This window comes from Heloderma suspectum, chromosome 4 (assembly GCF_057233095.1).
Source record: "Heloderma suspectum isolate Gila_16-S chromosome 4, 16-S_ref, whole genome shotgun sequence".
Lineage (NCBI taxonomy): Eukaryota > Metazoa > Chordata > Lepidosauria > Squamata > Helodermatidae > Heloderma > Heloderma suspectum.
Genome location: NC_139461.1, coordinates 305,442,069 through 305,458,990, shown reverse-complemented (window position 1 = coordinate 305,458,990; position 16,922 = coordinate 305,442,069). Strand labels below are relative to the sequence as shown.

General features: G+C 49.5%; 1 protein-coding gene across 1 annotated transcript in view; it reads right to left on the bottom strand.

The window, feature by feature from the left end:
* Positions 1-2,619: 2,619 nt before the first annotated feature.
* COL20A1 (collagen type XX alpha 1 chain) overlaps positions 2,620-16,922 on the bottom strand; it is a 193,068-nt gene continuing 178,765 nt past the window's right edge. Inside the window, exons 37-39 of the mRNA XM_084854383.1 lie at positions 16,014-16,091; positions 11,065-11,220; positions 2,620-5,890 (exon numbers count right to left, since the gene is read on the bottom strand). Of these exons, the coding sequence (XP_084710509.1) occupies positions 5,871-5,890; positions 11,065-11,220; positions 16,014-16,091 (254 nt within the window). The 3' untranslated portion in view covers positions 2,620-5,870. The remainder of the gene's footprint in view (positions 5,891-11,064; positions 11,221-16,013; positions 16,092-16,922) is intronic.

The window sequence follows — 16,922 nt, the reverse complement described above, 5'->3', positions numbered from 1 at the left end:
ATTGTACAATTGAAGACAGGACACTTGTGTATGCTCCTTGGCCACCTCCTAAATAAGGTAAGCACAAGAACCCCAAACCCAACCCATGAGAATTTCTCTGAAATCTCATCTCCTTTGAATTTCTTTTCAAAAGCAATTTCTTTTCTATCAAATTGAATGAGAATGGCCGAAAAAACTGTGGGATAAATTTTCTGCACAGCACTAGATTAGACACATTCATGGAGTGCAAGGCTAGGGATGGACGAAAGGGAATTACCTGGTCCCGCAGCTTGCTTCGCGGTGGGGGGAGGCGCTTCGGTTCTCCCCCCGAAGTTCAGGCGAGGGGGGGGAGGCGCCCCGCCTCGCCTGGCTGAAATTCAGGCCGGGGGGGAGGTGCCCCATCCCTCGCCGCCGAAATTCAGGCCGGGGAGGAGCGCCCCATCTACCCAGCCGCGAAAAAAAAAGGAAAGTAAAAAAAAACACAAAACCACACCCGTGATAGGCTACGTAACGATTTACGTAGCGTATCACGGCTAGATTTCCAAAGTCAGCCATGATAGGCTATGTAAATCGACACGTAGCCTATCACGGGTGACTTTGGGAAAAAAAAAGCGCGTACGCAAATGGCGGCGCCTATAGGGCGCTGCCATTTGCGTTCCTTAGTTTGGCACGTCTAGTCTATGTAAAGATTTACGTAGACTACGGCGAAAATAAGGGCAATGCAAATAGCATTCCCTTATTTTCGCTGTAGTCTACGTAAATCTTTACGTAGACTAGACGTGCCAATCTAAGGAATGCAAATGGCGGCGCCCCATGGGCGTCGCCATATGCGTACGTGCTTTTTTTTTTTCCGAAGACACCCATGATAGGCTACATTACGATTTACGTAGCCTATCACGGCTGACTTTGGAAATCTAGCCGTGATAGGCTACGTAAATCGTTACGTAGCCTATCACGGGTATGTGTGTATGTGTTTTTTTTTTACTTTCCTTTTTTATTTTGAAATGGCGGTGGCGGCAGCCGGTCAGAAGACTGGCCGCCGCCTCCGCCGAAACACCGCTGAAACGCCGCCGGGACCCGCCGCTGCGAGGGACATTCGCACGCGGTAAGTCCCATCCCGGAGGGGGCGGGGGGCCAGCGGAGAATTTCACCACCAATTTCGGGGGGCCGAATGCGTTGGCATTCAGCCTCCTGGAGATTCGTGGAGAAATTCTCCGCCATCCCTAGCTAGGGATGGACGAAAGTCCCTTACCTGGTCCTGCAGCTTGCTTCGCGGTGGGGGGGAGGTGCTCCATTTCTCCCCCCGAAATTCTTGGCGGGTGGAGAGGCGCCCGTCCCTCCCCGCCTAAATTCTGGCTGGGGGGGAGGTGCCCCATCCCTCCCCACCGAAATTCTGGCCGAGGGGGAGTGCCCCGCCTCTCCGGCCGCGAAAGTTCTTCTGCCAGGAAGAAGTAAAAAAAAAAGAAATCGTGATAGGCTACGTAAAGATTTACGTAGCCTATCACGGCTAGATTTTCAAAAAACACCGTGATAGGCTACGTAAATCTTTACATAGCCTATCCTGGCTGACTTTGGGGGGGGGGGAAAGCACGTACACAAATGGCGGCGCCCATGGCACCATTTGTGTTCCTTATTTTGGCGCAGGTAGTCTACGTAAAGATTTACATAGACTACGGCGAAAATAAGGGCAACACTATTTGTCTTGCCCTTATTTTCGCCGTAGACTACATAAATCTTTACGTAGACTACCCGTGCCAAAATAAGGAACGCAAATGGCGGCGCCAATGGGCGCCGCCATTTGTGTACGTGCTTCCCCCCCCAAAGTCAGCTGTGATAGGCTACATAAAGATTTACGTAGCCTATCACGGTGTTTTTTGAAAATCTAGCTGTGATAGGCTATGTAAATCTTTACATAGCCTATCAGGTTTTTTCTTCTTTTTTTTTTACTTGGAAATGGCGGTGGCGGCAGCCGGTCGGAAGACCGGCCGCCGCCGCCAGGACCCGCACAATGTAAGTCCCATCCCAGGGGGGGGCGGGGGGGCAGACCATTTCTCCACCAATTTGGGGGGGCTGAATGCGTTGGCATTCGGCCTCCTGGAGATTCGTGGAGAAATTCTCCGACATCCTATGTACAACTAACATTTTACTTCAGCTGGAAACATACCCCGCAAAATCTGAGGATGTGCCACGGCTCCAGGGAAATCCAGTGAGCCCCAAGTGAAAAAATGCAAATGCTATTTTGAGCTTCATTAATAGGGGTATAGCTTCCAAATCATGTGAAGTACTAGTTCCGCTCTACTCAGCACTGGTTAGGCCTCATCTGGAGTACTGCATCCAGTTCTGGGGACCACAATTTAAGAAGGATGCAGACAAGCTGGAAAAGGGGTCAGAGGAGGGCAACAAAGATGATCAGGGGACTGCAAACAAAGTCCTATGAGGAGACGCTGAAAGAACTGGGCATGTTTAGCCTTGAGAAGACTGAGGGGAGATAGATTAGTGCTCTTTAAGTACTTGAAAGGTTGTCACAGAGAAGAAGGCCAGGATCTCTTCTCCATCATCCCAGAGTGCAGGACACGGAATAATGGGCTCAAGTTACAGGAAGCCAGATTCCGGCTGAACATCAGGAGAAATGTCCTGACTGTTAGAGCAATACGACAACGGAACCTACCACCTGGGGAGGTGGTGGGCTCTCCCACACTGGAGGCATTCAAGACGAGGCTGGACAGCCACCTGTCAGGGATGGTCTGACTTGGATTCCTGCATTGAGCATGGGGTTGGACTCGATGGTCTTGTAGGCCCCTTCTAGCCATACTATTCTATGATTCTATGATTCTAGTCTATGATTTCCCGATGGCAGCCCCCCCCCCCGGACCAGACTTAAGGGGGTTTGCCCATCCCAATTCCCACCTCCAGGTTCGGACCAGCTGCTGATGGCAACAAGAGAAGGCAAAGAGAGAGAGAGAGAGAGAGAAACTGATGAAATATATTAGCATGAAGTATATTAGCTTTGGAACTCCCTGGCCCTGGAGGTCAGGCAGGCTCCAGGCTCCAGCACTGTACTGCACCTCCTGAAAACATCTTGGATAGCTTGCACCTTGGAGAGCTCCTTTAGAGTTCTGACTTGGTCTGACTAAAACCCAAAGTGGATTCACTGCCCGACTGACATCGGAGCCACCAGCCTCCATTGCAGAGAACAGTTCTGTGTTTGAAGACGCCTTCTGTTTGAAGGGTTGTCCAGTCCAAATCTAGCTGAAAGATAAAGAACCCTGATGTCAGGGTTGGATCGGAGCTCAGAGAGCCCCAAAGCAGTGCTGATTCTGAGGAAGAGATAGAAACGGTGGGAGTGGAGCCCGCACACTGTTCAGAGGAGCAGCCAGGGGGAGAACCCCTCCCAGTACACATTCCTGAGAATGATAGTGACCCTGGCAGGGAGAGGGCAGAGCAACAGCAGTTTCTGGATGCTAGGCACTGGCGCAGCATCAAGTGGGAGATGGCAGGTGCTGAGAGGAGGTGCTCAGTCCGCTTGGCGTGACAGCAACAGCGGCACCCCGATGCCCCACAGAAAAGGTGTGGACTCTCTCCTCCTAGCTCATAAGTTCAGAGGTTTCCCACCTTCCCCTCCAAACAGAGATCAACTGATTCCTAAGGTTAGAACCACCAAGTAGGCAGCTGTCTTAAGTCTCTCTTGTAGGATCAAGAAATTAGCACGTGTAAGCGTCATTAAGTTGAATGGAAATAAAACCTTGGAAAAGAGCCCTATCATCTGCGTGTTGATTCTGGCTACCTGAGGATTTCAGAAGGCAGCAGGGGTGACCTCTTGACACCTAAGAAGGGAAAGCCCTGAAGTTGCCCATCAACACTTCACACCATGACAGCAGACCAAGCAGGCAGAGATGTCAGAGAAATCAGCAAAAGAATAGATGGCTTCAGTTGCTCATGAACCTGACCCAAAGATTCTGCGGTGGACTGGCTTTCCCCCTGTCAGGTGGATTCTGCGGATTTGGGGACCGGTTTTCTAAGTTCCCCAAATTTTGCGCATATTTCGTTGTAGAAAAATATGCAAAAATAAAAACTCGGCCCAAAATGCACGTTTTCTCCATAGGCTAAAGCATGAACATACACATATTGGGGGGATTTGTGCAAATTTGAAAACAGGGAAAAAAATCCAATTCCATCGATGGACAGATGACTGAGCAAAAGGCGCCTGACAATTCATGAAACACAGACAGGATGGATTTTACAGTCTGTACATCCCTACACACAGGTCACCTGGATACAGTCTTCCACATAGTGGTGAGATGAATTGTATTTCTATTTCTGTCTTCAAGGCCTCAAGTTGCCCACCCTGCTGTAGGGGTGGCAAGGTTTATACTGTCCCAAACCTTGTTTCTCATACGCCTCTGGATATTTTTACTTGGAAGGGTCTCAGACTCAGAACGTGCAGCATACTGATTAGGTGCATGAACTAGAAGCGAATATGACCTGGAGTTTCAATCTTTTCTAAATTATCCCAGTCAATTCTAAAATTAATACTGTTAAATATGCCTTGGGAAGGAGCTGTAGCTCAGGGGTAGAACACCTGTTTTGCAGGCAGCAGGTCCCAGGTTCAATCCCCAGCATCTCCAGGTGGGGATAGGAAAAAACTCCTGCTGGAAACCCTGGAGAGCCATTGCTGCCAGTCAATGAGTCTGTTCACACAAGATGATAACCCACACTGAGTAACCCACATAACTCACGTGGACCTCCAAAGCATTCTTACCAAATAAAAATGGAGGGCAGCTGCAGCCCAGCCATTCATTTCAGAATGCACCTAGAAAAATGAAAAGTAAGCTGGACTGGAGAGTGTCCTTGAGTGCGGGCAGTGAGGGGTGTGTGCTTTGCTTGTGTGCCCTCTTTCTCAGTGCATGTTTCGCCTGGGATTTGGTGTGGTGTGAGTTTTGACTGCAAGTTTCTCTGAGCAGTACCAGTTTGCCTTCTATGAAAGTGGTATTTTGTTGTGCTGGGGACAAATAAGTAATTTGGAATTTGAGGTTCAGCCCCCACCTCTGCCTTGTACTCAGCTTCTTGGTCAAGCTTCTTGTGTCTGAGCCTCATCAGTTTGCCTTCTGTGAAATGTGCACCAGTTGCTGGGGGACATGGGGGGGAGGATGCTGTTGCACTCATGTACTGCTAGTGGTTTCCTCCTTGATAGCTGGTTGGCCATTGTGTAAACGGAATGCTGGACTGGACGGACCCTTGGTCTGATCCAGCATGGCTCTTCTTATGTTCTTATGTTCTTAAATGGGTTTCTTAGAACTAGACACAGCCATCATGGCAACCACTCTGTGAGAGCACCCACAATACCCTCTTAAAATTTGACATTTGCCTACTGCCCCTCAAAGGTTGAGAACCTGATCTATTCTGTCCCTTGTTCAGAATTTCTTTAACTACTAAGGGGGGGTGTGTGGTAAAAATACACAACAACTGGGAAGCCACATTCAGACTTCTTGAAGGAAACTCAGCAAAGCTGTTAACAAGACCAATCACCTATGAGTCAAAGAGGGCCATCCGCAGTGCACTGAAATCAACTCCTCCTGCATTTAATAAGTCTGGAGTGGATTGTGCCAAGTGAGCCACCACAATGCTACAAATCTGATCTCCTGAAGGTATTGTTTTCACCACCCTGCAGAGTATATGTATGAGCTACTGGTTACCCAAAATGAAGTACTTCTGAAAAATAACAAGGTACAGAGATGCAGATCCAAGTAGGCCTGGGTCAACAAAACCAATAGGCAAACAAAAATGGTGCTGTTTGAAAATGTGGAATGCCACGTTGCAGCTGTCCTTTGCGTAAATAGAAGTTTACAGCCGGGGTGTTGGGTGTGGGTCTGGAGGAACCTGTACCTCAGCCATCAGGGGATCAGCCCTGCATCTGGAGACAAAATTAGGTCAAATTAGGTGCTTAAATTAAAGAACAAACACAGAAGGGCAGAGAGCGAAATCATTGGTGGGAGGGCAGTATGGGTGCCTCCCTCCACAAGGGCTATTTGCGACTGAGCGAGCTCCTAAAAGGCGATGGATGCTTTCAGATGCTAATGGTGGATCCATGCTTGTTTAGGGCAGTGGTCATTATGCAGATGCTTCTTACACCCCCTCCTGTTACACCACCAGAAGTGACAGAGCAGAAGCAAACAGTACAGGGCAGTGGAGGGGGAGAGGTTCGTTCAGATGCTGTTCTGCATGTCCCACCACCAAGAGAGACTAGGCTAGCAGGTACACGGGATATGGCCTTCTCTGTGGCAGCAGCACCATCCCCTGTGGCACTCTTTCCCCAAAGAACCCAGCCTGGCCCCGTCTTTGTTCAGTTTTAGGTGTGCTGTTAAAACTTTATTGTTCCATATGGCTTTTTAAGAAATTAAACGTATTAGCCCAACACACTGTTCTTAAGATTCTCTCCTGCTTGGAATTCTGCTGTTGGTGATGTTTTAAAGTTTTAACTGTAAATTATAAATAAATATAAATATTGTGGTTTTAAGTGTATGTATAAATGTACTGTTATATTGTGGTTTTCAGCATTCATATTTGATATTGTTTTATGCTGCACTTTGTGGTTTTAAATTCTGTGAACCGCCCAGAGAGCTTCAGCTAGTGGGTGGTATAGAAATGAAATACATAAAATAAAATGAATAAAATAAAATAGAAATAAATTAAAAAGAACAATCCTGCTTTTTGAAGCAAGCTCTGTAACCTTGTGCCTATAACTCAAGGTGATGAGAGAGAGGGGTATAGATTTCCCTGCTTGTAGCCTGGAGAAACAAGCCTTTCTGCATATTCCTAGCTCTTTATCTCCTTTTCCTGCTTGCCCAGCCATGCACTGTGAGTGCTTATCCAGGGGTAAGCTAGCCTGTTCCAGCCCTGCACAGAATAGATCTCCTGCTGCTGGTGGCAGAATATCTTGGCTGCTTGTACTCAGGACTGGCCTCAAGGGTAGGCATGGTGGGGCAGATACGGAGGGGCCACCCCCAAGGAGGGGCCCACTGGCAGGTGCCCACTGACAAGGGTTGCTCCTCCTCTTCATCATTGCAACCTGCATGTTCAGTTGCCTCTTGCTCTGGTCCAGACAACAGTGGTAGTGAGAAAGAGGAAGGGCAGATGCCGCTGCCCACTTGCTTACTGGCTCTCTTTCTGTCGAGCAAGTAAGTGGTAGCAATGATGGGGAAGAAGATGAGGAGCAATAGCAGCCTATGACAGTGGTGGTGAGAAGGGAGATTCACAGAGGGAGGGGGCCCATGGAGGAGGTCTTGCCCAAGGGCCCTCCAAACCCTGGAGCTGGTACTGCTAGTGATATGATATTATCCATTCAGTCATGTCCAACTTTTGGCGATTCTATGGATCATCTCTCTCCATGTATCCTGATCTTGTACTATTTCTTTGAGCTGTTCCATGCTCTGGTTGGTATCAATTTTGATGGTATCTAGCCATCTTGTTCTTTGGTGGCCAGGTTTCCTTTTACCACTAACCAATCCGAGCATAACTGCTTTTTCTAGTGAGCTCCTCTAAATAACATGGCCAAAATAAGTCAATCGCAGTTTCATGATTTTTCCATCCAATGACATGTCTGGGTTTATATGTTCCAGTACTTGCTTATTTGTTATCTTAGCTGTCCAAGGAATGTGCAAGAGCCTAGTACTGCTAGTACTACTGTGAAATACCGAATTCCAGGTTAGAGAGTCACTCCAGATCACAGCCTTGGCCAGTCTTCTATCCCCTTTCCACATAAGACTGGTTTCTACCGCTAAAGCAATGGAGAACCCTTGTGGAAGCAGCAGAAGGCACATCCACTCATACAAAGGGGGGGCCGTTCTCCTATTTCCCTCCATTTCCCCTCCAGCTACAGCCCTCTGAGCCATATCCCAGGGTTCTGGAGGGTCTGCTGCCACTCCGGAGTGGCTTTTGGGAAGCCCGAGGAGGATGTAGCAGGGAAGAGGAGGAAAGGCAGCCTTCATGCACACAAGGAACAGTGTTCATGGTTCTCTGGATCTCTCCCATTGCCTTTGCCTGAATGAAGTAAGGTGTCCTGGCTAGGGCTAGGACCCATGGAAAGCTTCTGGTCAGTCAGGTGCCTGGTAGAAGGACGCTTGGTCTGGCAAGGCAAGAGTCGCAGTCAGTCTGCAGTTATGTCAAGTGAACAAGAGCAACAGCACCTTGGAGAGTGCTTTGCAGGATCGGTTAGACTAGGGTAGTTCCTCAAGGAAAGAGCTGCTGCTCTAAGTAAGAAACTAGCAGTAACTGAGGCCTTATGTAGGCCAGTCAGCTCTGGTACCACTGAAGCTGCAACTTAAACTGGGTGCTGACTGTAGGGATGTCAGAGAATTCCGCCATGGATCTCGGGGAGGCCGAATGCAAGTGCATTCGGCCCCCCGAAATCGGTGGTGGAACGGCCTGCCACCCCCCTGCCACCCCCGGGACGAGACTTACCTGGGGCAGATCTTCCGGGCAGCGGCGGCTCCGGCAGCGGTTCCAGCGGCGGTTCGGCGGCTGTGGCGGCCGGTCTTCCGACCGGCTGCCGCCGCCGCCATTTCCAGTTAAAAAAAAAAAAAAAAGACGTGATAGGCTACGTAAAGATTTAAAAAAAGGTTAAAAAAAAAGTGATAGGCTACATAAATGTTTACGTAGCCTATCACGTCTGACTTAAAAAACAAACAAACCCGCGTGTACGCAAATGGCGGCGGCTACGGCCGCCGCCATTTGCATACGTGCATTGTTGTTGTTTTTTAAGTCAGACGTGATAGGCTACATAAACATTTATGTAGCCTATCACGGCTGACTGCAGGGATGCAAACGGCAGCAGCTACGGCCGCCGCCATTTGCATCCCTGCTAGCCAGCGGCCGGATGTCCGGCTGCTGGCGGAGCCGGCCAACGGCTCCGCAGAATCCCTGCGGAGCGGAGCCAGCTGGCCAGGATTCCAGGGAGGAGGCGCAGAGCGCCTGTCCCCGCGGCGAGGATTCCGGGTGGAGGGACGGAACGCCTCCCCCCCCATCAACATAATCCACGAACAGGTAAGTGACTTCCGTACATCCCTAGCTGACTGCAGCCATAAAGGGCCCAGGCTCATCTCTGCATCCTAAAGCTCCCGTGCAGTTGAGAGACCTGAGGAGCTTTGGGAGAGCCATTCTTGGAGGCTGAGGTGGATGGGAGGGCCAAGTCCTTGGGCCTGGGGATGATGACGATGATGACGATGATTCCCTACCTTTCCCCAGTATTGGAACACAAGGTGGCTTACAAAAACTAAAACATATACAATTAAAACATGAAAATATACAAAAGTTAAAATATAAATTAAACAATAATATAATTAAAATTATATTAAAACATTAAAACAGCATTTTAAAACAACATTTTAGCAGCTTATCCCCAGGTTCCAACTATGTCCCAAAGGCCTGCTGGAACAAGAATGTTTTAGCCTGCCTCCGGAAACACATCGAGGAGGGAGCCATCCTAGCCTCCCTGGGAAGGGTGTTCCACAGCTGTGGGGCAGCCACCGAGAAGGCCTTCTCCCGGGTTCCCACCAAATGTGCCGGTGACAGTGGTGGGACTGAGAGAAGGGCCTCCCCAGAAGATTTCAGAACACGGGCAGGTTCATGAGGGAGGATATGGTCTTTCAGATAACCTGGACCGGAGCCATATAGGGCTTTATAGGTCATAGCCAGCACTTTGAATTGTGCCCGGAAACAGTCTGGAAGCACATGAAGCTGTTTTAACAAGGGAGTTGTATGCTCCCTGTAGCCAGCCCCAGTCAAGAGTCTGGCAGCAGCTCTTTGAACCAGCTGCAGTTTCCGAACACCCTTCATAGGCAGCCCCACGTAGAGCGCGTTGCAGTAATCCAAACGGGATGTATAACTAAGGCATGTGTCACTGTGGCCAGATCAGACATCTCCAGGAATGGGCACAGTTGGTGCACTACTTTTAACTGTGCAAAAGCACTCCTGGCCATGACTGAAACCTGAGCATCCAAGCTTAGGGCTGAATCCAGAAGCACCCCCAAACTGTGAACCTGAGTCTTCAGGGGGAGTGTAACCCCATCCAACACAGGCTGAATCCCTATTCCCTGATCTGCCTCTTGACAGACCAAGAGCACCTCTGTCTTGTCTGGATTAAGTTTCAATTTGTTCTCCCTCATCCAGATCCAGACCATTACTGATGCCAAACACAGGTTAAGGACAGAAACAGCTTCCTTGGAATCTGGTGGAAAGGAGTAGAGTTGGGTGTCATCAGCATATTGGTGGCACTGAACTCCAAAACTCTGGACAACCTCTCCCAGCAGTTTCATGTAGATATTAAATAGCATGGGGGACAGGACAGAACCCTGAGGGACCTCGTAAGCTAACGGCCACGGAGTCAAACAGGCATCCCCAAACACCACCTTCTGAGTTCACCCTGCAAGGAAGGAATGGAGCCACTGTAAAACAGTACCCCCAAGTCCCATCCCAGCGAGGTGTCCCAGAAGAATATCATGGTCAATGGTATCGAATGCCACTGAGCGGTCCAGCAGAACTAACAGGGACACACTCCCCCTGTCCAGTTCCCAGAGTAGGTCATCCACCAAGGCGACCAAAGCTGTCTCTGTCCCATACCCAGGCCTAAAACCAGATTGAAATGGATCAAGATAATGTGTTTCATCCAGGAACCCCTGTAGCTGGGAGGTCACCACATGCTCTAATACCTTGCCCCCAAATGGTACGTTAGTGAATGGATGTTATCTAGTATGGTGGAATTCAGGGAAGGCTTCTTCAACAGAAGTCTCACAACCACCTCTTTTAAGCATAATGGAACAATACCTTCTTCCAAAGAGGCATTAACCACTCCCGTTATCCTCTCAGGCAGTTCTCCTATGGCCTCTTTAATAAGCCAGGAAGGGCAAGGATCCAGCATGCATGTGGTAGCTCTCACTGCTCCAAGAATCCTGTCCACATCCTCGGGCAGAATACATCAGGGGTTCTTGAGGGTCCTTCTCGGAGTTGGGTAATCAATATCTCATAGGGCTCAGAGTCCTCCATAGGGTGACACTGAACTTCCAGAACCAGGGCCATGACATAAGGATTTACCTCTGGTACTTTCTTCATAGCATCCTGAAGGGATACAGCCACCTGCATGGCCAGGTTCCCCAGGCTGACCTCTAGCTCCAGGAAACCCAGGGGGCCCAGTGCTTCCAGGGGATCCTTTTGAGCCTTGCTTGCCAAGCACTTCTTCCCCCACTGGCCCTGGAGGGGAAAACAGAAACACCACACTGTCAGTCTGGGATGTTGACAGGCTTTGGCTTATGACCAGGTGCTCTGAGGAAAGATAAAAGATAAAGAGGCAATAGTTTAGTCCCAGCTCATACATTCACCCAGGGCAAGGCTGCAGTGACACAGCAGAGGAGTGATGCAAGCTCCCCTTTCACCACAGAGATAGCCCATACCCATCCCCTGCCATGTGAACTGAGCCCTCCATGTGAATGGCCAGTCAGGAGAAAGACCACTTCACTTGATCTTTCACTGTTGTTTGAGGGGGAAGCATCATACAAACTGGGCTTAAGAACATAAGAAGAGCCCTGCTGGATCAGACCAAGGGTCCATCTAGTCCAGCATTCTGTTCACACAGTGGCCAACCAGCTGTCGACCAGGAACCCACAAGCAGGGCATGAGCACAACAGCACCCTCCCACCCATGTTCCTCAGGAACTGGTGTACATAAGCACACTGCCTCTGATACTGGAGGTAGCATATAGCCATCAGGACTAGTAGCCATTGATAGCCTTCTCTTCCATGAATTTGTCCAACCCTCTTTTAAAGCCATCCAAATTGGTGGCAATCACTAGTCACTACATCATGTGGAAGTGAATTCCATTGTTTAACTATGTGCTGTGTGAAGAAGTACTGTATCCTTTTAGCTGTCCTGAATCTGCCATCAATCAGCTTCATGGGATGACCCCATTGGGTTCTAGTATTGTGAGAAGGAGGAAAATCTCTCTCTATCCACTTCCTCCACACCATGCATTATTTTGTACACTTATATTGTGTCTCCCCTTAATCGCCTTTTCTCCAAGCCAAACAACTGCAGCCGTTGTAACTAGGGATGCTGGAGAAATTTGAGACGGACTAAAATGAGCTTGGATTTCTAAGAGTCTGGCTTGCGGAATCTGCTGTGGAGTGATCCCCTCAGGCCGTGCGCAGTCTGTGGACTTTCGGATGATTTTTTTTTTACTTTCACGAAATTTATGCATATAAATTCGTAGGAAAATACGTACGTTTCTGCTGAGGAAACGTTGAATGGAATGGGGGACAATACTCTAAATGTTACGTACTAAGGTAAAGTATGTAAATACTTACGTAAATACTTATGTAATTATTTGCGTATTTTTCCGCATGACAAAAAGAAATCTGCATCTGTCTGTGGGCAGATGACAGAACGAAAGGCTCCTGACAATCCACAAAACACAGAGAGGATTTTACACAGTCCGGACATCCCTAGTTGTCACCTTCCCTCATAGGGGAGCTGCTCCAGCCCCTTGATCATTTTAGTTGCTCTTCTTCTCTGCACTTTTTCCAGCTAGGGATGTTGGAGAAATCCTCCATGGACCCCAATGAGGCCGGATTCTACTGAATCTGGCCCCCTGAAGTCCGTGGCGGATCAGATCTCCTACCTCCACCTCCCCACGAAGTCCCTCACCAGCCAGATCCTGCCTGCCGCTGGCTCCAAAGCCCCAGCAATATGGCCGCCATTGCTGTATCACTGGCTGGACTGATGTACTGCATCCCTGCTCTTTGACGTGATAGGCTACGTAAATCTTTACGTAGCCTTGCATGAAAAAACAGGGACGCAAATGCGTATTTGTGTCCCTGTTCCTTCACAGAGTTTGCATCTGCAATACATCAGTCCAGCCAGTGATACAGCAATGGTGGCTGTATTGCTAGGGCTTTGGAGCCAGCTGGAGGGGATTCTGGGGTGGGGGAGGAATGGATCGCCTCCGCCCCCCCAGCAGTCCCCCTGAAGACAGCAAGGTAAGAGATTCGTACATTCCTATTTCCAGCTCTACAATGGCTTGTTTTAGGCTTCCTTGGGTTCAGATCCTCAATTGGAGGGCTCAAAGGTGATGCCAGACATGAGGGCCCCCCAGCAAGATGCTTTCCATGGGACACCTCCCCCCTGGCTGTTCTTCATGCCACCCCTGATCTGCTTCTCCTTTTTTTTTAACCCGTTGGGTGGCAACTTTTGAACCTGTTGAGTGGGAAGGAATGGCAGCACTGGTGATGGTAGTGGTGGGAGTGGTGAGCGTGGTGGCAACTCCTCCTCCTCTTACTCACTGCCAGACTGTTGCCTGCCACCATTCACAGTAAACCAAAGGGCTTTGGTGGCAGTTGGATGGTTGAGGCTTCAGCTGCGCTCCATTTTAAAGTATTTCCCCTTTGAACACATCTTCAGAGTAGAAGTGTGATAAACCAATTAGGGATGTGTGATCAATAAGGGCACAGGGATGGTGAGGGAGCAGTCGTCTTGTGGCTCAGATGCCCTCACTGGCTGCACTTGTCCCAAGGCAGCATCTGATTAGTTCAGCTCACTGCTCCTCTGAAGACTTCTCCAAAGAGGAAATGCTTTCATTTAAAATGGTGCACGGCTGCAGGCTCAACTAGGGATGGTGCGGGTGCCCGATTCCATCTGGGAATCCAGTAGAACCACCCCTGGCCGCACCCCGAGCCCAGCTCGCCGAGCCCCTGCCCCTGCTCAGCCCCTGCGTGCACTGGGCAAACAGCCTGCACTCACTGCAGCAGCCTCCTCGAGCTTCACGGTTGCCATTTTTGAGAAATAAAGTGGCAATCACAAAAATGCACATATTTGTGTATGTGCGAAAATGAACATTTTTGCAAGAACGTGCATTTTCGCACATACACAAATACGCACATTCACAAAATGCGCATTTTCACGCTTGCACAAATGTGCACATTTTGTGAGTGCCGTTTTATTTTTCAGAAAATGGTGACTGTGGAACTCAACGAGGCTACCAAGGTGATGGTGGGCTGTTCACCAAGTGTAGGAGGGGCTCTAGAATGGTCCAGGGACCAGCAAGTGGGGGCAGGGGCTAGACAGGCACCTGGAGAACCCAGACAGGGGTAGGTTTGCACATCCCTAGCCTCGACTGGCTAGCCACTGCCAAAGCACTCTCCTTTGTAGGCAGCCTTTGCTGACTGGTTGGTGGGGGGGTTGTTTGCGCCTTCCCAGACCATGAGACTTTGGACTTCTGCCCTGCGGTCCAGCTCTAGTTAGAGATGGCAAAGAATTCCACCACAGACCCCAATGAGGCTGGATTCCAAATAATTCAGCCTCCAGAGTCTGTGGCAGAACAGAGCACTTACCTCCGCCTCCCTCTGGAATCCGTCTGAGCCGGTTCCTCTGCACGGCATTCCTGCGGAGCCGGCTGCCAGCTCCGCATTGCTGGTGGTACGGCCGACCACCATTGCCGTGCCGTATTGCTGGCTGAGTGAGGGCTAACTCTGGATGCAAATGGCGTGGAGGATGCCATTTGCTGCTGTAAAGCTGTTAGATTAACCTAAATGCAGCCATTTGATCCTCTAAATTGCATATAAACTCCAACTAGCATACGAAAAAAATACCTGTCCAAAAACCTTGCATCTTCTCATGGCAAGACTAGGGAAGATTCAAAGGATCCTATTTTCAGGAATGAATCTGAGCACGTGGAGATAGTTAGCAGCTCAGACTCCAAATGGGGGAACAGCCAGAACCAGGGGAGGCTCCCTCTCTAATGAGCTCAGATATGGGAAGGTGTTCTCCTTAAGACCTTGGCACACAGATGGCTTGGCTTGAAGGGCCCCCCCCCCTCCTCCATGAGAACCCAGGTCTCAGGCAGGAGTAGAGTGAGGGGTGTGACTTGAGGGATGCTAGGGTCCGTCGCAGAGCAAGGCAGGAAAAGTTAGAGGCGGAGCTCAGACACACCTCCAGGTTGGCTATGCGTGATGGCCTACGTAGGAGGGAGCAACTGTAAGACAGTGGCATCACCCCTAAGCTAGTCTGGCCAGGAAGTTCTTGTTCAAACTGCTTGCACCTTCTCTAACTTCCACTTCAGCTCCTCTATTGATATTCATAATTGTGTGGAGTGGCTGTTTCCTTTGTAGCCTGAGAGTTTCCTAGAATTTGCATTTGTAAGGAACCTGGTCGTAGGGATGGACGAAAGTCCCTTAGCTGATCCCAAAGCTTGCTTCACGGCGGGGGGGGGGGAGGCGCCCCGTCCCTTCCCACCGAAATTCTGGCTGGGGGGGAGGCGCCCCATCCCTCCGGCCGCGAAACCTCGTCTCCTGCCGGGACGCAAATGGCGGCGGCCGTAGCCGGCACCGTTTGCGTCCCTGCAGTCAGCCGTGATAGGCTACGTAAATGTTTACGTAGCCTATCACGGCTGACTTTGAAAAAAAAACAAACGCATACACAAATGGCGGCGCCCATGGGCGCCGCCATTTCCATACACGCTTCCCCCCCCCCCAAAGTCAGCCGTGATAGGCTACGTAAACATTTACGTAGCCTATCACGGTGTTTTTAAAAAATCTAGCTGTGATAGGCTACGTAAATCTTTAAGTAGCCTATCCTGTTTGTTTGTTTGTTTGTTTTACTTGCAAATGGCGGTGGCCGGTCAGAAGACTGGCCACCGCCGCCCTGCTGCCGCCCCGCCGCCGGAGCTGCCGCCGCCGCCAGGGACATTCAAGCAAGGTAAGTCCCGTCCCGGGGGGGGGGGTGGCAGACCATTTCTCCACCAATTTCGGGGGGCTGAATGCATTGGCATTCGGCCTTCCGGAGATTCGTGGAGAAATTCTCTGACATCCCTACCTGGTCGTTAACTAATAAAGTAGTGAACCTGAAGCCTGGTATCCTGGAATGTGTTGACTGAGAAGGGAGAGGATGAAAGAACGTGACAGCAGAGAACCCTGAGGTTTTTGTATGGTTTCTGAGAGTGCAGGAATAATTTCTCCTTATTCACTCTCTCCATGCCAACGATGCGTTTACTGTACCTGCTCGACCTCTAGGTCCTTGAGAACCTTCCTCATTTAGTCCAGAAGAACCCTTCTCCCCCTTGGGTCCAGGGGCACCTGTTAGGTGAAAAAGTATACAGTTCCTCTGTTTATGTCCCATTGCTAATCCCCACCTCCCATGAGTCATTTCCAGAAGTTCCCTGTGTGTAAGAACCCTAGAGAAATCCCTTTATTGATTTAGAGCCAAGCTATGCATGTAGTAGAATAATGGGATGCAGTGTTCCCAAGTCTGTACCACTTCAGACCATGGGTAGGGGAACTGACTTTTAGACCATTTTCCCACTAAAAAAAAAAAAAAGGACAACCTCCTGCACCAAGAAATGTAGCATGTTGCTTACATGCTGGTTTTCTACTTCATCCCCAAGGATGGAGCATTCTAACGTTTGCTCCCCAATTAAAATCTCAACAGGTGAAACCCAGGGAAACCTTCACCACACATTTCTGCTACATGTTTGGGTCAGCTGTGGAGTCTGGAAAGCCAAATAGTGCAGGAAGTTACCTTTTATGTCCGTATGAGAAATTACAGAATCTCAGAGTTGAAAAGGACTATGGGGGTCCTTGTGAGCAGCTATGGGTCACTTATAACCTTTTAAGGCTCAGCAGAGGTCCCTTTATTTATATGGTGACTGAAATCCCAAAGCTCCCTTCAACAAATGCCACAGAGAAATGAAGAAGCGGACATCTTCAATAATTATAAATGTTTCCATCGAAGGTGCAAATTTTTCAGTGTTTCATAAAGAGACAAGGACTTGCATAAAACTAGATGAGGCAGAAGTAAGTCAGGATTGGATCCCCTGACATCTTTTTTTCTTAAAAGCAGCTGCACCCCCCAAAAAAACTGGGGCTACAGTTCTGGGGAAAAAGGGGTGTTTAAACTCGCCCCTGCTG